Below are 24,202 nucleotides of genomic sequence, written 5' to 3'. Positions count from 1 at the left end.
TCGTATATTATCTGATATTTTTGATCACTGAGGTTATTTTCTCTATTTAATAATAAAGTGATATATATATAGTAATATTTTAATCAAATCATAATTAAATGAATAGTTTAACCGTTTTAAAAATAATAAATAAAAGTGAAGGAAAATAAAACAAATCTTTTTGGGTATGAGAAGGACGTTTCGGTTCAAAAGGGCGTCTAAGTTCTATTCATGTAAGAAAGTGGGTCCCCTCTGTTTCTCTCTCTTCTCCCTTCTTCTTCCTCTTCTTCTCCTCCTCCTGCTACTTTCTCTCTCTTATTCTTTTTTTCCTTAATAAAATCAAGGGGCTGCTTGTTTAGGAAAATCCTTTGAAAAAGGAATCAAACCAGTACCAGACACAGACAAAACTCTAGACCAGTGTTTTTCTTTATCCTTCTTGTCTTTGGTGGTGATGTACTGTAACGGGAAAAGCTTTCGAATTTATATATACATTTCTTTTTCTTTTTGTGTGTGTTTGGGTTCTTTGAAACCTGTTCAAATGATTGAATTTGCAACGTTTAATGATACTAAAGCGTTGGAGAGTTATCAAAGTGTGTGTGTTTTTGGCTTTGCATGACATAGAAAATCAAAAGATCTGAAGGTGGTTTTCTTTTACTTCCCTTCATCTTGTTTCTGGTAAGTTTCTGTTCTTCTTTCTTTTTGGTTCGTTTTTGGGCTTGATTTCAGCCTGCATTTATGGGAATATCAGACCAAATGGGTTGCTTTTGTTTTTCTTCTTGTTGTTTTATTGGGTTCTGGGTGGGAATTTCATATTTTGGTTTTTTTATTAGTTTTCGACAATACTAAGTTGTTTCTCCATTACAGACAATGAGGATTGAAGTTCGGGATTATAATGTTGTAGCTCGAGGGAGCTGTGTAGCGAACAATGTTTGGAAATATCTGGTGATTTGTATCAATAAACGGTTTGAATGACGAGTAGAAGCAGTTCATTTGGTGATGCAATGTTAAAGGCATTAGCTCCCGGGTTGTTGATTTCTTCGCTTCTGATATCGGTGTCCGCCGCCGATGAACGGCTTTCCGAGGTGTAGTTGCGACGATGAGGGGAGTTTTTGGAGCATCGAGATCTTAGAGACTCAAGAGTGAGTGACTTCTTGATTGCCGTGGCGTATTTCTCGATCCCGATCGAACTGCTTTACTTGTTAGCTGGTTCGAATGTGCCGTTCAAATGGGTCCTCTTGAGTTCATTGCTTTCATCGTGCTCTGTGGATTGACTCATTTGCTCAATGGCTGGACCTATGGTCCCCATCCGTTTCAACTCATGTTGGCTCTAACCGTGTTCAAGATTCTCACCGCGGTTGGTCTCGTGTGCAACCGCTATTACGCTTATTACGCTCATTCCGTGCTTCTCAAGGTCAAGGTGAGGGAGCTAATGCTGAAGAAAAAGGCTTGGAATCTCGGGCGAGAAGTCGGTTATAATGAAGCAGAAGGAGACCGGTGCCCACGTCCGCATGCTTACTCAAGAAATCCGTAAATCGTTGGACAGGCATACCTTTTGTACACGACAATGGTGGGTTGTCCAAGACATTAGGTTTGCAAAATTGTGCTGTATGGATGCCTAATGAGATCAAGACCGTGTGAATTGACTCATGAACTCAAAGGGAGGGACTATTCGAATAATTTCACCATTCCGATTTCTGATCAGGATGTTGTGAGGATTAAAGGAAGTGATGGAGTAACATTCTTGATTCCGACTTGGCTCTTGCCACTGCAAGCAATGGAGAGTCTGGGGAGCCAGGACTGTGGCTGCTATTCGGATGCCATGCTTCGAGTATCCAATTTTAAAGGGGGAACTCCCGAACTAGTTTCAGACATGATGCGATATTGGTTTGTGTCCTTCCGAGTGAACAAAATAGATCATGGAGCAACCAGGAACTAGAGATAGTTAAGGTCGTTACAGATCAAGTGGCCGTGCGCTCTCTCATGCTGCTGTTCTTGAAGAGTCTCACACACGAGGGACCAATTGGTTGAGCAAAATCGAGCATTAAAACAGGCACGGCAGAATGCTACGAGGGCAAGCCAAGTTAGGAATGCATTCAGAAGGTAATGATGATGAACGAGGAGGCCAATGCACTCGATTTAGGGCTTGCTTTCGATGATGCAGGATGGAAATCTGAATAATGATCAACGAATTATCGTTGATTCAATGATGAAGACCGTAGTGTACTATCGACCTTGATAAACGATGATGGATTTTCAACAATGGATAGTGGAAGATCCCCATTGGTGAAGAGATCTCTTCGATACATTCCATGATAAAAGAACCGCTTGTCTTGCCAAGTGCTTGTCTGTTTATAGGGTGTTTTTTCAATTGAGGTTGACAAATCGTTGCCCGATCTGTTTATGGTGATGATAGGGAGTTTTTCAGGTGATACTGCATATGGTGGGAGTCTATTAGATGACAATGGTGAAGGTGGAACTGTAGTGCTTCAGGTGTTCTCCGAGAATGGTAGTCAGGAACGGAATGATCAAGAGACAGGCTGCATGGAGGAGCAGCTCTTTGGATGGCGATGTACATATCAGGTTCGAGATTAGGATTGACAATTGCAACTCTCAGTCGGAGGGCAGCTCGATTCAGAGTACAGTTCATGGGAAAGTATAACAGCCATAGAGCCAAGGAACGGTTGAGCTTCAGCATTGCCAAAGCTAGTGCAGGTAAGAATGCTAATTGTTTCCCGAATATGCATCCGTCTATCATTAGATTATTGTATGTTTTTGTTTATACTTGTTCTTCTATGGGAATGCTAAGCTTTTGATGCTTAACCGAGGTTGACCGTCTCTATAGAAGTTGCTAGGCTAGAGGTGTTAATTGTTTCTTATCCGATTAGTGCAACGAAAAATTTACTCGGTGAATAAACGAAAAGTTGTTTATGTTAATTGTTGATTAATTTATTTTCGTGATTTCGAACAAACGTGTAGCTCATGCACGGGAACATATCGGTGGTACAAAATCCTCGAGGTTCGCTCAAGCATGGTGCTTGTTATTCTTTTCAAGTCCGACCATCCCATCATATAACAATAAACGAGTCTGGAGAATCTTCAGACCAGCCGTGCTCTAACTCTCTTTTCAAGGGCTTGCAAGTCTTACTTGCTGACGCCGACGATTTGAACCGCGCTGTGACTCGAAAACTTCTTGAGAAGTTGGGATGCAGTGTTTCAGCCGTGTCATCCGGATTTGATTGCCTCAGTTCTATTGGGCCAGCCTCATCTCCATTCCAATCGTCTTTTTTGGAGCTTCAGATGCCCGAGTTAGATGGATACGAAGTTGCAATGAGAATCCGGAAATTCCGAAGTCGTAATTGGCCTTGATTGTCGCCATGACTGCCAGCGCCGAAGAAGATAGATGGAAAAATGTTCACAGATAGGAATCAACGGAGTCATTCAAAACCAGCTCTGTTACAAGAAATTGCCATCGAACTCCGAAACATCCTGATGCAGACCACCAAGTTCAAGTCACGGGACAGTACAACCTTGACATGCTACTTCATCGACATGTTACGAGACACATCATTCACGATCGAAATGGTATACAAAGCTCCCTTTTTACCTCTTCTTCCCGGCTTAATGTGCTCGATTTCATGATCGAATCGATAGTTTTTGTTAGAATTCTCTACAACACAACACTCCTAATAAAAATAAATTACATGCACAGTGCAAAAACCAGATTAAAGATTAAAGTTATTGCAGATCTTAAAACAGTTTATCTTACTTACGGCATTCGGCTTTCATGTCTTGTATCCATGTCTGAATATATATATATATATATAAGGTTAGGATCTACTTATACATTGTAACTATTTTTAGTTTTATACAAATTTCGGACATTTTATGATTATTCGAACTTGAATCGGATCGGATATAAATATATTTGATACGTAAGTGTACATTTCCATTCGTGGTGCTTTGAGAAAGTGGGAGAAATGAGGCCATTTATGGCTATAGTTTTTGGTGTTGTTTTCGTTTGCAAATTCATGCATGATCCCTTACACTTGCGCTACGTATGACATGGACTCCCTTTTTTTTTTTTCCGAATCGGGAATCGAATTTAATATTAATACCGATTGATGTACGATTCGACTAATATATCAGTCGAATCGTACATCAATCTTATCATAATGATATTTATAAATTTATATTCGAACAAGAATATCATTATTTTATTCTGAAACAAGTTGACCCTGGGAATGATTTTGACCACTTTTACCGACGAAGACAAGGATTTGTCGCATTTGGTGGCGGTGGCTTTTGCTCCCATCAAGTCCTAGGAATTGCCTTCATTGTTAGGTACAAGACAAATGTTGGGTTGCATAATTTCCAACATCAACTTGATTTTTACCTATGCCCATCTATTTTACAATTTTTTATTTTATAAATAAAAAATAATTTCTATTAATATAAAACAATTTATCATTTCCGGGTTTGTTCAATTCTAACATTTCATAAATATAAAATAGAATTTTATTAGGAAACAAACACAAGATTTTATATCATAATGAACTTATAAAATTTTCAAGCGAAGATCGCTCACATCAATCTCCTCGTCTATATATATAGGAACGGACACAAGATTATGTTAGAGGGGATGAACTTAAACTTAGGGAACAAAAAAATACATAGATTTTTTTTAAAATATATAATAATTTTAAATTTTCAGAGGAGGTAAATATCCCCATCCGTCCCTCCAGGGTTGGCTCTAAGGGGGAGCACACTGAGCGCCCCCAGGGCCCCCAATTTTTTTGTGTTTATAATTAGGGCCCTGATTTTTTATATTATAATTAGTACCCTAATTTTTATAATTTCGGAAAATTTTATCTTGACCATCTTTTTCCATTTCTCTTATTAATTCATTCAATTTTGAATTAAATTTAACCATTTTTTTATATTTATAATTAGGACCCCTTGTTTTTATAAGTTCATAAAATGTTTACTTTTTTTTTTTTGTTCTTTTTCATGGAATAGAAGCAATGAATCTAGAGAAATGGTATTCCTCTTCATGATGGGGGTAAAGCTGTACAATAAATTAAATAATCAACTCTCAGATTTTGGTGGCACCATTTTCTAGTTGGGAATTTTTTAGATCTTATGCGTGCACTTGTATTTATTTACGAGTGAAGTACGCAAATAATCCCCTGATTATAAGGTAAAACTTTATTAAGTTTATCGACTATTAAAAATTACAAAATGATCACACCACTATTCATTATATTTCAAACTCATCTTTTTCGTTAAAAAAAATTGATGGTATTCTGAGTTGAACGTGGATCTATTGTGTCGATAAATAAAAAATGATCCCATAAATCATCTTGCTCCAATGGGATTTAGCTTTGAATACAGAGGGAGCGATCTATGGGCATAATCTTATTATTTATTACCAAACATCATGGCTAGGATCTAGGGGATATGTTTGTAATAAAAAATTATTAGTTTTTAACTTTTAAATTATTACTTTTTAGTTAAAACGTGAAAAATAATAACATGGATTTGCCCATAGTTTTCTTTTTTTGGGGTTTGATTAACAGGGTAAATTACACTAGTCATCATTGAACTTTATTCTCTTTCCTATTTTACTCATTGTATTCTAAATATGTTTAATTTAATCACTAAGTTTAATACAATTAACTTTTTTGATCATTCAGTCGTTAAATATTTAACGGCGTTAAAATGATGTCGTTTTGGAAAAATAAACGACATCGTTTTACATCTATATAACAACTTATTTACAATGCCATTTTGTGAGAAAACGGCTGAGTGACAAAAAATGTTAATTGCGTTAAATTCAATGGGAAAATTGAACATATTTAAAGTAAAGTAAGTGAAATAGTACAGAAAGTAAACTTTAGTGATGATATGTGTAATTTACCCTCAATAGTATGTGGCTGAATTGATTTTTCGGTCCATTAGACTTGAGTTTAGGAAAATTTTATTTGTTCTTAAACCAAACTCGATCTTAAGGTAAAAGAGCATCATTAAAAACTAGAGAATAGTACATAAATAATCTATTGACTATAGGTTACTATTTTATTAAGTCCCTCAACTATTAAAAGTTATAAAATAGTCCTCTAACTATAGAGTGTTACTTTATTGAGTCCATTGACTAAGTTACAAAATGGTCATTCGACTTCATTATGATCTAAAATTGTCCTTTTATGCTAAAAAATTAACTGTCGTCTGAGCTGGACGTTAACATGATGACTGAGATATGATAGTCGTTTAAGATTCTAGGATCATATTTTAACATATCACAATCAACATGTTAACGTTCAACTCAGATTGTTGTCAGTTTTTTAACCGAAAGGGACAAGTTTGAAATATAATGAATAGTCAGGTTACCATTTTGTAACTTTAATAGTTGAAAGACTCAATAAAACAACACTCTATAATCAAATGACCATTTTGCAACTTTTAATAATCGAAAAACTTAACAAAGCATCATCCTATAAATGAACATATAATCCACAATAATTTGTGGCCCAAAATATGTGGATCTTTTAATTTCTTTAAATTGCTTAATTGGACCAAAGGAGGGGTGTTAGCATCCTAGTTCAAGGCGGGCCATGAAGTTTCTCACTGATGGGCTCTGTTTTAATTACGTTTGTTTATCTTTTTGGCACGTTTTAATTTTGTTTTATGACACGTTTTACTATGCTTTTGTAACACGTTTCATTTGTTTTATCGCGCATTATTCACTTATTTTTATGGTTGATATGTATGTAATCGAACCATAATAAATATAAGAACGTAATTGATGAATTAAAATCTTTGAATCTTTCTTTAGTTGTGGTCTTCCAAGAAGATAGGTTGTCTCTTATAAAAATTTTCTAACGGGATAAGAGCAATGCAAGTTAACTTATTTAATTACAACCACTACCTCTTTATATAGAATTGATATTAAGTCAATCTATTAAGTATTTATAATTATGTCCCTCATAAAATTATAAATATAACTTATACAGTTTAATTCCATGACCCTTTAATCTTAATTAGTATCATTATTGTTGAAATATTTTAATTGAAGATGTCAGAGATTAAAGTTTAGAATTTAGGATTTACAAATTTTAAAAAATAGATTTAGAGTCATTCAAAATATATTATTTAATGAAGTTTAAATTTACACGATATGTATATTAAATATTTTTCTATTGATATATTTAAAATTTATGGGTTACTATAGATAAGGTGAATAAATTTCGACACGACTCGAAAAATCAATTATTCTTTTAATTTGAGTTTCAAGTTAATTCAAATTATCGATTGAATTTGAGTTCCAATTGATTTGAAAAAATTTAAGTCATTCGAACAATAAAAAAATTTGACTAAACATTGACGATTTAGTCTACCTATTTAACTTCAATTCTTATTTTTACTAAAAATATACTCTTTTTAATTCCCTCAATTTTACATTTTACTCGATTTGGTCTTTTGACTGCAATTATTTGCAAATTCTTTTTTTTCCATCAATTCCTTAACTCTTTATACTGTCATCATTATTTTACCCTCAAAATACTTTATTTAAAATATAATATTGTAAATATATTTTATAATTTTAGATTCTATTTGATATGTTAAATTTATAATAAATTTAAAGCTTAAATCAAGTGCAAATATATAAAAAATTATAATAAAATTATTATTTTTAATAATTTATTTATTTAAATTTATATTATAATAAATTCAAAATGATATTTTTTTTTTTTCTTTTTAATTAATTTAATTATGTTCAAAATGGTTTTATATGGAAAAATCGAAACTGAACTGAATTGCATATTTATTTTTATAAAACGAATCAAAACTGAACCAAGTAGTCTGGTTCGGATTGATTTTTTGATTTTCTCGATTTCGTTGGTCAGCCCTAAGCATAGGATCCACTTACACTATGTAAACTTAACTAATTTATAGCCATTACATTTAAATAAATAAAGACTTATATTAATTAAAATATATAACCCATTAATAAATATCTTTTAAATCATAGTAAAACAATATATATTTTACCCCAATTTCAAATCTTAAACTCTAAACCCCAAATCTTAAAGCTTAAACTATAACCCTAAAAAGAAAAAAAATAGTATCTTAATGCTAGTTAAAGAAATATTTATTTATGAGTTTTAAATTTTTACCGCTTTTTCTAAATAGGTGCTCAACTTTTTTATTCGTCCAGGTGTCGAACGACAAATGTTATCACTTTAGGTGCCTCAGCCATAATGAATATTAAATTCTACCATTTAAATGATACATGTCACATTCTGGTAATTTTAAAATTTTATTTTAAATTTTAATTTTAAATATTATTATATTAAAAAAACCCAAATTTTCAAAAACTTTAAAAAAATCCAAAAACTTGAAAATCCTAATACCAACCCTTAAACTCATACCGAGTGCCGATCTTTATCGTCGATGAACTTGCACATGACTATCGATAACCCCATAAAAAGCCACCAAAACATGAGCCAATTGACATGTGTACCCCGATGAATCCTGACGCTACAAATTATGTCCTCTTGCGATCTCAATGCTTAATTCACAACAAGAATGATGTCTGACTAGAAAGATGAAAACAACGACGTTGACAATGGTGGTCGTACGACGGCGGGTTAAGGTTAGTATTTGAAATTTTTAGGAATTTAATTTTTTGTAGTTAAGAAATTAGAGTTATTTTTAAATATATAATTTAAAAAATTATCAAAATTATCAGAATGTGACATATGTCATTAATATTATTTAGAGACTACCAAGATGCCAGATGAGTGGAGACAATCTACGGTGATACCAATCTATAATAATAAAGGAGATCCCCAACGTTGTGGCAACTACAGAGGTATTAAACTACTTAGCCATACCATGAAGATATGGGAAAGGGTGATAGAAGCAAGGTTGAGACAGGTTACTAGGGTTTCGGAAAACCAATTTGGCTTTATGCCAGGTAGGTCTTCTACGGAGGCGATTCATCTTCTTCGACGGCTTATTGAGAAATATAGAGAAAAAATAGAGATCTTCACATGGCATTCATTGACCTTGAGAAGACGTATGATAACCTTCCCCGCGATACGATCTGGAAGACCTTGGAAACGAGACGGATCCCAACTGCTTATATCCGGGCGATTCGTGATATGTACTGTAGAACTACTTCATACGTTAGGACTACAGTTGGCGACACCGCGCCATTCCCGGTGGAAATCGGACTCCACCAGGGGTCGGCTCTTAGCCCTTACATCTTCGCCTTGATTATGGACGACATCTACTGTGCGACACCAGATGTTGTCCCATGGTGTATGCTTTTCGCTGACGACATTGTCCTAGTTGCTGAAACAAGGACTGAGCTTTATAGTAGACTGGCTACCTGGAAGACTGCTTTGGAAGAAAAAAGGTCTAGTGATCAATATTGAAAAGACTGAGTATTTATGTTCAAACTTTAGTGGGAGCCAAAACGATGAAGATGTAGAAGTATGCATAGAAGGACACGTTCTCCTCTCAAAGGATTGTTTCAAGTACCTAGGATCTATGATACATAAAGATGGATGTGTGGATGATGACGTTACACACCGTATAAAGGTGAGATGGCTAAAGTGGAGGGCTGCTACCGGAGTTTTGTGTGACAAGAAGGTGCCTCTAAAACTTAAGGGAAAATTTTATAGAATGGCAATAAGACCAGCGTTGCTGTATGAATCAGAATATTGGGCAATCAAGAAGGACCACGTAAGGAGGATGGAGGCCGCAGAAATGAGAATGCTTCGATGGGCATGTGGTAGGACTCTGTGGGACATGACACCGAACTCTGCTATTAGGATGTCCTTGGGGGTGGTGCCTATACCCGAAAAATTGAGGGAAGGAAGACTACAGTGGTTTGGACATGTCCTTAGGCGACATCCATCGGATGCAGTCAGGAAGGGTGGAGTCGATTACAGTCGACGGTGCCAGAAGGAGAGGACGACCAAAGCAGAAGTGGGAAGACTGCTTGAGATTTGATTTAAAGGATTTAACCCTTACTGAGGACATGACCTCTGATAGGAAAGTATGAAGACTTAAGATCAGGGTAACCGAGTAGTACAGATCACATCCATAGGGTATAACATCTCTGTCTTCTTTTTTATGCATTTGTAGTAATTTCCATGACTTATTCTTTTTATACGTTTATGTCATTGGAATTTATGAAGGCTTAGAACTAGGGTAGCGGAGTAGTGTTGCTTTAGTTTAGGTTTTAACACATTTGACTTTATTCCTTCTCGTTGCTTGCTATCGTTGAATTTTGTGTTTCCTTCACTTTAAGTTTTGCTCTTTTTAAATATTAGTCGGGTCTTACGTTTCTGTCTATATGCAGAGATTTTTATGCAGAAATTATTTCACAATTCAGACGCACATATGAAGATTGTTCAACTATTTATTTATTTATACATGCATGTCATTTCTATCTTTACTTTTAATTTTTCTAACTGTCGGAGGTCTTCCACGGATGTTACTCTCAACCTGGTATTGATGACAGCCTACTACCCTACCTTCCCTTACCTCATTGCATATGAGAATAGTATTTTGTTGTTGTATGTCTCATTGCATATGAGAATAGTATTTTGTTGTTGTATGCTGCCCATTTCTTTCTTGACCATTCAAACAAGATCTGGTCATAGTAATATTAAACCCAGAAAACAAATCAAGCCGGCACCTAATCCATTCCCTTTTATTATTCTCTTTGAATTGAAATATCAATTTCGTTTGTTACCTTTCATTTTCCGTCATTTTCTCACTTCCCAAACAGAATAAAAAATAATTATGTAAAGCAAAGTGAAATGGAGAAAATGCACAACTGTGTACATTTTTTTAAAAAAAAGTATAATAATATGAACAGATTATACAAAAATGGAACAAAACACGAACACACGCCGTTAGATCTAACTACTACTTTTCGTCTTCGTGTATGAAACTAAACCGGCACGAACGACGGCACGAACGGTGCCGGCTCGCAACAAAACGGTGCTGCTGGATGCTGCCACATCTTGAACACAAGCTTCTCGGGCTCCGTTCTCTGGATCTGTCGCGGCTGGTGTTCTTCACGAGGTGGCTCTTGCTTCCGATCAATCGAGGGAGGCGAAGATGCCAGCGGAGATAAGAGAGGGATCGCAATTTTCCAGCTGGAAACAGGATTGATCTTTAAGGAAGCAGGAGCACGAAGTTGAAGTCGGCCGGACCGCCGCATGGAGCCACCGTTGGCGGCAGTGAATTTGTTCGGCGAGGTTGACATGGATGAGATTCTAGGATTTCCGACGAGAGTTAATAATTTCTTTTTCTTTGTTGAATGAGAGTTTCAATCGATGCATCGCTTTTGGAGGGTTTTTATAGGAAGAAGAGGGGCGAGTGGATCCCACGTGAAAAGGATAAGCTTAGCTGGTTCAACTTTTTTTCTTTGACTTTGTCTGATTTTTTCTGGAACATTCCTTTTATTGGCCTCAAGTGTTTCTATTTTCCTTTTAAATTAAAAATACTTTATTTATTATTTATTATTTTCCTTTTTTGCATTAAGAAAATTAGTTTGATTTTATGACTACTTTAATTCAGTCAAAAGATACTGTTGAATGGTCAATCTTTCTTTTTAACAAAAATAAATAAATAAATAGTTGCCATTCATAATAACCAGAATTTACAAAAATGAGGTTAAAATGGACTATATACTAAGAAGCCCCCCGTAAAAGCAATGTTTGCATTTTAGTCCCTCTCTTAAGTACATTCATCATTTACAAAATTAGAGGGTTATATATAATCATCAGAAGAGCATTTTGAGCTCTTCAATCCTTGCTGATCTGGCTTCTTCATCAATGAAAGCACCTGCAATCATCTTCTCCTTCCTTGCCTGAACTTGTTGCATCCTTTCTTCAACTGTTTCCTGGGATCATATCATTTGTTCATCTCAGTTTGTGTTCATTAATGGAAGAAACCCAGAAAATAACATATTTGAGAGACTGAAACTCACCTTAACAATGAACCTTCTAACAGTGACTGTTTTCTTTTGTCCGATTCGATGGATTCGCATGATTGCTTGTTCCTCAACTGCAGGATTCCACCAGGGATCCTACGAAGGGATGATCATAAATTTAGACAAAAGCATAAGAATTTGATTCTCTTGTTTTCTATATGTTTTGTAATATTACAATTAAGAACTCATTTGATGCTGCAGTTAGATTCAGGCCTACCCCACCAGCTCTTGAAGACATCAGCAAAACCTACAAACAGGAAAAATGAGTTACGAAAAGAATTGATTCAATGATTTAATCAGAATTCTTGTGTTGGGGGCTTTACCGTTTTCTCTCGTGTCATAGAACACTCTCAGAATTTTTGAACCAGTTTCCCGTCGAATCTTAAGGATCCAATCCATCTTCTCTTAATGGGATCTCCAAGAGGTTTAGAAGCGATGTCCATTGGCTGAACACGATGCTTTTCGATGGAGCCTGACCGGCGAATGCGTTCTAAGCACTCTAGCAGCTTTGAAACCTTTGATGACTCTTTCCACTTGCTCTCGATATCAACACACTTACATTGTTCTGTAAACAAGCTTTTTCGTTCATTTGCGATGATGTGGTCTCGAAGGAAATTCTGTTTCCTATACATGCTCTGCATGAAACCTTGTAATCCATCCAAAATGCGCTTCGATACCACCTATCATCATAGTCGGACGGCATCATCACCCCGTTTCCACAACTATTTCCTCTCAGGAAATGAGTTCAAGAATCAGGATTGTGAGTATTGTGACACCCCAGTTATATAGACTATGGGAGTTACTACTGCTCGTATTGCAATTTTATTGCACATGTGAAATGTGCAATGGAAGCTTGGCACGTTGTAATTGAGGCAAAAGATTTAGATGAGAAACTTGATGATGATTTGTCATCTATTGATCCCATCACTCGTGTCATTGAGCAAAATGAGGCTGGAGAAATGACTAGAATAAACATTTCAGTCTTGCACATGATCTAATATTAAGTGACAATTTCATTGATAATGTTAAGACTTGTGATGGTTGCATGCTACTCATTTCAACTTTTTTTACTATTGTTCCTGCTACTGTGACTTCTATCTTCACAAAACTTGTGCTGAATCACTTATGAAGAAGTTCCGTTGGTCTCATCGACATCAACAACCACCCATCCTCGTTGTCGGCTACATTTTCAAATGCCGATTTTGCGATTGTGAGAGTTGCATTACTTCTGTTTGATTGTTGGTTTCAACATGTCTGAATATGGAGTTGCATTACTTCTGTTTGATTGTTGGTTCAACATGTCTGAACATGGAATTACTTCTGTTTGATTGTTGGTTTTATTGAGTTTTCTTTTTATTTTTACTGTCTTGAAAAAAAAATAAAGAGTGTACTGTGTAAGAGCTGTTACAAGATAATAAGTCACATCTCACTTGTAAGTCATTTTATAAGTGATGAAGTGAAGGATTAGATTTGTTATTGTTGACGAAAACGGGTAAAGAAAACGAAAGAACACGAGAATTTTACGAGGTTCGGCAATGTGCTTACGTCCTCGGTGCCTAGGCGGCGCTAGAATTTTATTCAATGATATTTTAGGTCTAGGTTACATCTCTATTTATAATAGAAAACCCTGGTACATAATTACAAAATCAACCCTGTACCGTACCGCGGGGGCTACGCCCCGCACCCCCAACCCACATAATTTGTAACCCCACAACGAGACTTTCTTTGTAAGGACAGTTGATGTTCGCTTCGCTCACTCCGCTCCATCTCCTATCCTCTTTACTGGTATATTTATGAGCCATACCTAACAGTTATTTTTATTCGAATGTGGTTTGGTATTTTTTTTTTTCTCTTGGTTTCCCGAATCTCTCTCTAATTCTTTTTCTCTATTTTTTCCTCTCCAACCCTAAATCCCTCTCTAGTTTTTTTTTAAACTCTTGATCTCTCTCCCATCTAAAGGATGTCTCCTCTCTTTTTATTTACTAGCCTTTGATTTATGCTTGTTGCTGATGGATTTGATGGCCTCTGCCACAACCCAATTTCATCGGGATTTTGTTGGATATGCTAATTATTATTTTTAATTTGTTGTCAATTTATTCGCTGTTCATATGATTAGGTGCAACAATCAGTCACTGTTGATGATAACATTGAACAGTGGGACATTCGGCGGCGTCTCGGTGGCTTGACGGCCTGCTAATGCGCGGGGAGAGAGGCAGTGAAGACCACGCGCCAGTGGGAGCTGAAGGGTCAATCGGCGGCGGCAACTGCTTGATACATTAGGGTTAAAAACCCTAATGTGTTTAGGGTTTACCAAACGGGCCAGATCGAGTCGGTTCAGGTCTGTGCTTGAGTCTCGATCCGAGTTTGCTGGGTGGGATCATTGTTGGTTGGCTGCTGAGTTTGTATCTCCTTTGGGCCAAATTTGTAAACTGACAAATAAGATAAAATTAGTAAATATAATAATAATAATAATATTAATAAAATATTTTTGGTAGACCTGGAAAAAAAAAGGTGTCTAGAGTGTTTTTTATTTTTATTGTCCGAAAAAATAAAAATTGTACTGTGATAATAAGTCACATCTCACTTGTAAGTCATTTTATAAGTGATGAAGTGAAGGATTGGATTTGTTATGTTTATTAAGTTAAAAAGTTGTGTTTATTCATAAGACACATATAATTGAGTGCAGGAATTGATTCCAAACTTGCATCTTAATGTAAGGTAAAGTTTTGATTCTAAACTTGCATCTTAATATACTAATTTGCTCTGGTAAAGTATTTCTTTCCCTTGGGACACACACAAACTGTATCTTTCTACAACATCTGATTCCAAACTTAAACCCTGCCTCTTAAAGAAGGGATGGGAAGCCCCAAGTACAAGACCCTAAAAGTAAAAGGTCTGCATATCTTTCAAAATAGGTGAAGGGAACTCCAACATTTGAAGGAAATAATCTATGCCCTTATCTTCTTTTCTTGTCATGTCTTTTTACACAGTAAATGTAATTTTATTAATATAAATAAAATTGTCAAAAGGTTCCCAATCAATACTTCAAAGAAACACAAACGATTACAAATGTCACATATCCTAAACTTGCAACTCTATATAATGTGGTTTCTGAAAACCATGGAAATCTTATACACATAATTTCATTGAGAGTTGAAACAGAAATAAAGAAAAAGAGAGAGTTAGAGATGGAGTCTCAGAACTTTGGGCACATGCATCCAATGGTGTTCAACGAGGAGAGGGGCAATGAAACCAAAGAAGCTCATTGCGGCAGATGTGGAGAGATGGTGTCCGGTCCATGGTTCAGCTGTGCCGAATGTGGATTTTCACTCCACAGCAAATGTGCCAAGGCACCTTCGCCGATCCATCACCCTTTCCATCGCAATCACCCTCTTGTTCTTCTGCCAAAATCACCATACAAGAGTGGAAGATGTATTTGCAATTTTTGCGGCGAAAAAAGTGAGTCGTTTGTTTATCATTGCTCTTGTCAAATAGACTTGCATATCAAATGTGCTTTATTTACCCTAAGCATAGCCGAAAAGAAACCTGAGGAGCTTAAACACATAGCCACCATTGATCCACCAGTGGAACCGGGAGAGGGTAACAAATTACCTGAAAACTGTGTCTGTTTTGGGTGTTGGGAACCATTAGGAGAGTCCACATACTTTTCTATTGATTGTGGGTTCAACCTACACAAGAAATGTGCCCAACTACCCCATGAAATCAACCATCCCTTTCACAAACAACACCCCCTTGTTCTACAGTTTAGTGTTCAACTTTCCTCCTGTAACATATGCCAACGGACACGATATAGGGGATTTCTTTATTGTTGTTCACCGTGTAAGTTTGAGGTTCACATTAAATGTGCGGAGTTACCTTCCAAAATCAGTAACCCCTCACATCGTAGACACGCTCTTGTTTTACAGTCCAACCATGAAAATATACCTTGCAAGGCATGTCCAGAAACCCAAAATCCAAAATTTGTTTATTCTTGTTCGCCCTGTAAGTTTGCTCTTCATACCGAGTGCGCAACACCACCACCTTTCATTAAAGGAAAATACCATGAGCATCCATTCACCCTGTTCTGGAAAGTCTCGTTCATTTGTGATGCATGTGGCCTCGAAGGGAATTCTGTTTCCTATATATGTTCTGCATGCAACTTTGTAATCCATCCAAAATGTGCTTCAATACCGCCTATCATCAAAGTCCGACGACATCATCACCCCGTTTTTCACAACTATTTCCTCTCAGGAAATGAGTTCAAGAATCGGGTTTGCGAGTTTTGTGATACCGAGGTTAATATAGATCATGGGAGTTACTTTTGCTCAGATTGCAATTTTATTGCCCATGTGAAGTGTGCAATGAAAGAAGGCTTCTACGTTGTAATTGAGGCAAAAGATTTAGATGAGGAACTTGATGATGATTTGGCATCCATTAATCCCATCACTCGTGTCATTGATCTAAATGAGGCTGGGGAAATGACTAGAATAAAACATTTCAGTCATGCGCATAATCTGATATTAAGTGACAATTTCATGGATAATGATAAGACTTGTGATGGTTGCATGCTACTCATCTCGGCTTCATTTTACTATTGTTCCTCATACTGTGACTTTTATCTCCACAAAACTTGTGCTAGATCACCCAGGAAGAAGTTGCAATGGTCTCATCGACATATACGAGGACTCATCCTTGTTGTCGGCTACATTTTCAAATGCCGATTATGCTATTGTGAGAGTAGCGGCTTTGCCTATAATGTGAAGTATGTAATGAGCATTTTTGCCTTCCATGTGTGGTTAATAGAGGTTATAGAATCAAACATCCAGCACATGAACACACTCTCTTCTATTTAGAAGGGTTCAAAGGGTTTTGCAAAGGTTGCGGTAAATCATTGATAAACCTAAATAGATGCAAGCGTTGTGATTTCAATGTGGACGGTTTTTGTCTATCGTTGCCGCTTAGAATTCGAGATAGGTGTGATGAACATCCGCTCGCACTCACATATCAGGAGGACAATGATTATTCAGAATATCTTCACTGTGACATATGTGAGAAAAGAAGAGATCAAAATCACTGGTTTTATCATTGTGCAACTTGTGATTTTTCTGCTCATCCCCAATGTGTTCCTCAAAGCCGTCTGTTGATCAAACCCGGAAGCACGTACAAAGCAGAAGGCCACCACCCGCATCCTCTTACTTTTGTACGCAAGCCTCATTATTATCTTCGATGTAACAAATGCAGTAATCTCTGTCAAGATTTGGCTCTCCAATGTGCAGACTCTACATGCAATTACACTGTCCACTGGGGATGTGTAAAGCCCGTTGACTTCGATGATGACAAACCAGTTGCGCTTTACAAAACTCAAGCAGATTGCTAAAATTGAAGGAAAACATGATTATAAAAAACAAGGTACGTTCATTTGCTAATTCCTCCTCTGTAAATATTTTCTACTTTGATCTAACTTTGCAGATTCAATCATAGCTCATCAATGATCTTAATTCTTTTTTCTTCTTGGTTCCATTTTCTGTAAGGTTCAATGGGGATGGATCCAAGTAGCAGGTTCAACTGCATATATGGATGAGAAAGCTTGGTTTCAACATGTCTGAACATGGAGTTGCATTACTTCTGTTTGATTGCTGGTTTTATTGTGTTTTTTCTTTCATTGTCTGAAAAAATAATAAAGTGTGGTGTGTAAGAAGTGTTTGAAGATAATAAGTCACGTCTCACTTGTAAGTCATTGTATAAGTGATGAAGTGAAGGATTGGATTTGTTATGTTTATTCATAAAGTGTGGTCTGATTTTTCATTATCCGATGCCTATTTAGGGAATCAATTAGTTTGATAATATAACTTTTTGTTTTTTTAGTAAGTTCGTATTTACATGTAAAAAATAAAACATTAAAACAAACTTAATTAGTGAACAAATATCAAATATACTAATTTGTGGTTGCAAGTAAAGTGTTTGGGACCACTTTGTGAATTTGAAAGTGTTTAGGGGCATTCTAAATAATTAACACCACATTTCCTTTTCACGTTTTACTTTTCGATCCTTTGATAAAATTATTAATCCTACGGTGGCTCACAGTATAAAGCCTTTAATTTATCAGTTCTTTTTTTGGGAATTTAATTAATTATTTCCAAATGAATTCGAAGATGACAAGAAATGTAATATTATTAATAAACACTAACCTACGTGAAGTATTAATAATTTCCATCTATGCATTAGTAAGGTTAAAATAAAATAAAAAATTTATTTCTAAATAAATTATTTTTAAGATATTAGTATTAAATTATTAAAATAAAACTTTAATATATAATTGAGTGGATCCTATACACTAGTAAGAGTACAATTATAATTTGTTTTGAAACGTAAAGTTGAAAATGAAAAAAAAATCTAAAAATCTTAACTTTTGCAATTGGTTTCAAATCGTTGTTTTCCTCGTAATCTTTTTTTTTCACCCATTTACCATTAGTTTTATAGTCAAAACGAACTTTTTAATTAAAATCTTTTAAGGAGGACATTAGCTACAGCTCTTATTTCATTTTTATAAATGTATGGTCACTCGATTCAAAAAACTTAATTCGTAATCACTTTTGTTTCGTTTTAATTAATATGTGGTAACTTTCGTTTCGTTTTAATTAAGATGTGGTCACGATGACGTTAACTTCCGTTATTAAGATACGATTTATCCGAACATCAAAAACCTCTATAAAAAGGGAACAAATTTCAGTCTAAGCATCATTCACTTCCAAAATCAAAGTCTCAAAGCCTTTTCTACATAGGAGAGTGACGTTCATTTTCTCATTGCCTTAGATAGAGTTTTAAGGCAAAAAAAAAAATTGTTGTCACAGCAAATACAGCACCAGCTGAGTTCAACTATGACAAAAAAAAAACGAGTTAATGGCTATTGACGGATCGAAATCCGATATTAAAGGACTCGTTGATGCCGTCTTAGCTAAGCTCCCTCGAGTTTTCGTTCACGACCACTTGAATCTTCAGATTAAATCAGGGCCTCCCCCTGCACGTGAAGATCCCGGTGATTGATTTCGCAGATGTCAACACTGACTCCACTCGACGTGAGGTGATAATCGACGAAATCTGAAGTGCTTGTGAAAAATGGGGACTCTTTCAACTTGTTAACCACGGAATCCCTGTTACCACCCTGGAAGAGATGATCGATGGGATCCGTCGGTTCAACGAGCAGGATACCGAAGCCAAAGAAAAGCTTTACTCTCGAGAAGAATCGAAGAAGATCACATTCAACACTAAAATCGACATGTCCCAAGCTTTGGCTGCCTATTGGAGGGACACCCTTACTTGTGTCATGGCCCCTAATCCCCCTGCACTCGAAGAAATCCCTGAAGCCTGCAGGGACATATTGCTACACTACACAAACGATGTAATGGACTTGGGGCATACCCTATTTGAATTGTTATCCGAATAACTTGGACTAGACCCAAACCACCTCAAGAGCATCGGTTGCGCCGAGGGACTCTACGTAATGGGTCATTACTCCCTGGCATGCCCTGAACCCGAACTCACAATGGGGTCCGGCATCCATACAGACAGTGGCTTTGAGAGATGTTGCATTTGACTTAAGCACTCTTTTTCCTCCGAATAGGGTTAGTTAGGTATTTTAACGAGTCTCAGGTTTTTTGTTTCCCTCTGTTGAATTACCATTCTTATAAATTTAAATTACCACCTTTAAAAAAACAAGATTACAATTGAATCGTTTGATTTCAAAATTACAAATGAAACACTTAATTAATCGATTATCATAAAAAAAAATTATTGAATTGTTAAAATTTAGATGGTCTTTTGACTTTGAATATTTTTATTTATGAAAAGTATTAGATTTTAGAGAGTTACAATTGAGTCACACAATTAATTAAATTGTAACAATCGATTATCGTCCGTCATTATATGAAGTGGATGATGAACTTTAAATTTCACTATAAAATTCATTTGGTCAGCTGTGGCTCCTCCGGTTCAGAGCCAAGGCATACCTAAGACTCAATTGATATTTATATAAGAATCTATGGATTACCCACCAAGAGTGACAGTGGTAGACTTCAAATTTAGTCTGACAAACTCAAATTCTTAAATGTCAACCACATGGACGATGTAATTTATCTCTATAAATAAAGATGTATGTAAAATTTTATATTAAAAAAGATTACGAGGTAAGAAATTATAAACTGTCGAAGAATATAAACTTAGATTATCGATATAAATATAAAATAAATATTTAAATTATATAAAAAAATTAAATTTTCTAGAGAGTACGATTATTCCCGCCCCTCGATTTATCACTGTCTTCGAAAATATTTAAATAGATATGAATCTATTTACATTTGTTTTCCAATCTAGAAATGTTGAAACATTGAGCTGCTGAAGTTTAGAATTTTCCCTGTTATGGAAAATTAGTAGTAAACCCTTTGACCAAAGACATTGATTAAATTCGGGTAAAGGTGCATTTTTGGACCCTCTGCCGTGACCAAAAGAGAAAAAATGTCTCTTTACTCTGCTGCTGCTGCAACCTTCAATGGAGCTAACCTCCGTCTTGCTGCCGGTCCCAGTTCGATCTTATGGCTTCTTGAATGGCTAAAAGTACGTAGCCGACGATCCGACGATGAACCCATTGAAATAGACCTTCTTATCGGCTGAATTGTAAACTGTTCATCTTTGTATCTAATGTCAATGCATTCATCTCCCATGCTTGTCACCTTAGAATGTCTTTGGTCCGACTTCCATGGCGAAGGACTAATCGAACGAGCCGGTAACTCGTCCTTGTTCAATCTTTCTTGAGCACCAAGCAACGTTTGATGCACAGAACGACTACGGTTGTTGTTGTTGTTACCAGGGCCGGTCCTGATATTTTAAGGGCCCTAGGCAAAATAAGAGATAAGGGCCCTTAAAAAATTAAATTAAAATTCAAGAATAAATTTCGATAGACGCCAAATAAATTTTTTCATTAAAAATTATACGAGTATATTTTATTATATTAACCAACATTATTTTACCAAATATATAAAGAGACATCATAATTTTTCACTCAATTTACTCCTATTATGTCTTCAATCATCTCGTAGAATCGTTTCTCTCAATCGAAAATTGACGTTTCTCACCTACAAAACAACATACACATTTTCATAAGAAACAGTTTTTTCTAGCATTTTGAGATGCAAAGTCATTAATAATAACATCAACATGAATGTTTCCTATCATCTCCTTCTCAATAGCTAATGTTGCTAAACCATTCAACCTTTCTTGTGACATTGATGACCTCAAGTACGTTTTTATTAATTTAAGCTTTGAGAAACTTCTTTCGGCTGAAGCTACGGTCACAGGCAAAGTTTATAAAATCCTATAAGCAGTTGAAGTATTCGGATAACAATATGCAGATTTGAAAAACTTAAGAATTTCAGTGGCGGATAACAATTCTGTCGGCAAAGTCATTTGTAAGACTTTCAATTCAGAGAAAAGATCATCTAAGTCAGCATCCGATGAATTACCATGAGAAAATGTATAATGAAAATGAGCACAACATTCTTTCAACTCATTATCATCTAATGACTTTAACTTATTTGAATCATATAAAAATCCAAAAATACTTTCAAATGTCTTCAATTGCTCAAATCTATTCTTCAAAGAAGCAATTGCCATATCTACCACAACCAAAAAATAATTGACTCTTCGGGCAATTCAACTTCGTTATCTCATTATTCTCTCCAAAAAATTTCTTCCTAATCACAAAATGTTTTGTGGGAAAGATAGGCTCCACATCCATTTCAAGTGCAAGACTTTTAGCTACATTCATACTAGTTGTAAAGCCTTCATCTCTATATTTTTCAAAGTAGGACATCACACCTTCTAATTGCCTTATGGTAGTATCAATGCACATAGACTTAGATTGTAATTTCTTGCTTACCATATTAACAGCAAATAAAATGTCATACCAAATCACAACACCAAGCAAAAACTCAAAACTTGAGATGCATTCACCAAACTTTCAGCTTCACTTTTTGACTTTGCATCATTTTCACAAGATTCATATAATTTATACAAAGCCAATCTTATTTGGGGACATTGAAATCTAATACCTTTGACACTTTTAATTCGACTCTCCCATCGAGTATTTGATAAATATTTCACAGTTAATCCAGGAACATTATCAAGTAAAATTTTCCATCTCTTTGTAGAACCCGAAAACAATGCATATATGCGTTGAATAACTCCAAAAAAAGAAATAGCTTTAACACAAGAATGTGACATATCACCAAGAGTGAGATTTAGACTATGACAAGCACAAGGCATGTATAATGCTTTTGGATTAATTTCAAGAAATCTTTTTTGAACACATTGGTGCTTTCCTTTCACATTAGAACCATTATCATAACCTTGTCCCCTCACATAATCAACATTAAGATCAAGAGACTTCAAAACATTTTGTAGTTCATTAAAGAGTCCTAATCCAGTTGTATCGTCCACTTTTAGAAACTCCAAAAAGAACTCCTCAATTTTAACTTTGTTATTTAATATATTAACACATCGAACTATGAGGGTCATTTGTTCTTGATGGCTCACATCAGGCGTACAATCAAGAATTATGGAAAAATATTTAGCCTCTTTAATGATCTTAATGATAGAATTTCTCACACTTTGAGACAAAAGGGAAATGAACTCATTTTGAATTTTATGTCCAAGATAATGATAATGAATTTCACGATCCTCAATGCGTCTAACATGATCTTGCATAATCACATCAAACTCTGCAATCATTTCAATCAATCCCAGAAAATTACCATTGTTATCTTGATATAGTTTTTCATTGGATCCTCGAAATGCAAGATTATGTTTAGCAAGACATTTCACAACTGAGAATATTCTTTGTAACACTTGTCTCCAACGCTCTTTCTCTTTCATAATCTCTTCTTGCAAATTTTTATCGATTGTTTGATTTTTATCCAATCTTACTCTTAATTCATTCCAAATATTCATATTACTCATATGTTCAACACTATTTTCATGTTGTTTAAGCCTTCGGCTAATATGTTTCCAATCACTTAAGCCATCATTTGCTAACAAACTTACATTACTAATCGATTTGAACAACTTGCAACAAAAACAATATATTTTGTCAACATTTTTGGAATAAACTAACCATTTTCTATCACTAATCTCACCATTGCTCAACTTTCTAGAATAACATGCATATGAGAAATGTCTATAATATTTATCAACAGTAAATTCAAGATTCATTTCTCTTATGGGCCCTTTTGTAACTAATATATCCCTCGCATTATTGTCAAGATTCCCCCAATTTATAGGATCATATATATTCAAATGAGGAAGTGGTTCTTCACCAATGCCTAAATTTTCAACATTTTCATCAATTGGCACATCATTAAAGTCAATTGAATCATTCACTTCATCAATCACATTTTCAGAATTTCCAAGATTTTCAGTATGCAAATTTTCAGTTGATTTATTCAAAGTTTCATGAGAATCAACCTTTTTAAACACAAATTTATCAAGAGCACCTTTTTGTGACTTCTTTAACTCCTCCTCTAGCTTCCTTTTTTTTTTCTTTTTTCACTTCCAGACAAATGTTTTTTAGACAACATCTCATCAAAGAGTCACACAAACCAATTCTAATAAATAAGTATAAGAAAAGAACAATTGCACCTGGATTCTTCAATTAGATTTGTAGTCCTTTGGAGTAAGATAAAATCCCAAATTCCCAATTTGATAATTGACACTGTTGACATAAATATTAATAGTTATAACATGAATACCAAAATAAAAACATCAAAAAGAGAGCAAGTGAGTGGATACATAAAATCTCTTATCATAATGATAACCAGCAGGTGTCTCACCCTTCAAATTCTGATAAAAGTAAAAAATTAATAAATTAAATCTTATATTTTGAAAGAATTGAGGCAATACATCAAACTTTTACCAAATAACATAGGTTTTGATCACTAGGCAATTGAAAGCATCAACTTTTTAGTTGGGCCACATCGAGCACTTGTATTTAATAACATGGACTAACCCATTGTGATGGAAGCCATATCCTGTCGTTCCATAATTTAAGTGCCCTCCTCCTCGCTTGGGCCCTAGGCGGTCGCCCTCCTCGCCTGGGGAACGACAGGTGATTAGGCCTGTATGAAAACTTAGAATCAGCTCTTGTTAGCACAGTAAACT

The 24,202-nt window shown here is 35.4% G+C and overlaps 2 protein-coding genes, 1 long non-coding RNA gene and 1 pseudogene across 3 annotated transcripts; 2 read left to right on the top strand and 2 right to left on the bottom strand.

Moving 5' to 3' along the window:
- The first annotated feature begins 451 nt into the window (after positions 1–451).
- LOC120175076 lies at positions 452–3,694 on the top strand (annotated as a pseudogene).
- A 7,121-nt stretch (positions 3,695–10,815) lies between these two features.
- LOC120175134 (uncharacterized protein At4g14450, chloroplastic-like) lies at positions 10,816–11,316 on the bottom strand. Its single transcript, XM_039181832.1, has one exon. It carries the CDS (start codon positions 11,264–11,266, stop codon positions 10,949–10,951), a length of 318 nt encoding a protein of 105 aa, XP_039037763.1. The 5' UTR covers positions 11,267–11,316; the 3' UTR covers positions 10,816–10,948.
- A 526-nt stretch (positions 11,317–11,842) lies between these two features.
- On the bottom strand, positions 11,843–12,294 carry LOC120175136. The gene is made up of 3 exons (XR_005521237.1): positions 12,171–12,294; positions 11,993–12,091; positions 11,843–11,905 (listed from the first exon to the last, which is right to left on the bottom strand). It is a non-coding gene; the product is annotated as an uncharacterized LOC120175136 (long non-coding RNA).
- A 2,889-nt stretch (positions 12,295–15,183) lies between these two features.
- LOC120175219 lies at positions 15,184–17,372 on the top strand. The gene is made up of 2 exons (XM_039181889.1): positions 15,184–16,757; positions 16,799–17,372. The coding sequence occupies exons 1-2, from the start codon at positions 15,184–15,186 to the stop codon at positions 17,370–17,372; spliced, it is 2,148 nt and encodes a 715-aa protein (XP_039037820.1).
- Positions 17,373–24,202: the final 6,830 nt, after the last annotated feature.

This window comes from Hibiscus syriacus, unplaced genomic scaffold, assembly GCF_006381635.1.
Source record: "Hibiscus syriacus cultivar Baekdansim isolate YM2019G1 unplaced genomic scaffold, ASM638163v2 tig00112159_pilon, whole genome shotgun sequence".
In the NCBI taxonomy this organism is placed as follows: Eukaryota; Viridiplantae; Streptophyta; class Magnoliopsida; order Malvales; family Malvaceae; genus Hibiscus; species Hibiscus syriacus.
This window is presented reverse-complemented; position numbering and strand designations above follow the sequence as displayed.

Excerpts from the sequence above, each read along its gene's own strand:
- LOC120175134 (XM_039181832.1), bottom strand. The coding sequence starts at position 11,266 with ATGTCAACCTCGCCGAACAAATTCACTGCCGCCAACGGTGGCTCCATG.
- LOC120175219 (XM_039181889.1), top strand. The coding sequence starts at position 15,184 with ATGGAGTCTCAGAACTTTGGGCACATGCATCCAATGGTGTTCAACGAG. Across the intron at positions 16,758-16,798 it reads GGCTTTGCCTATAATGTGAA|AGGTTATAGAATCAAACATC; the intron begins GTATGTAATGAG and ends TGTGGTTAATAG.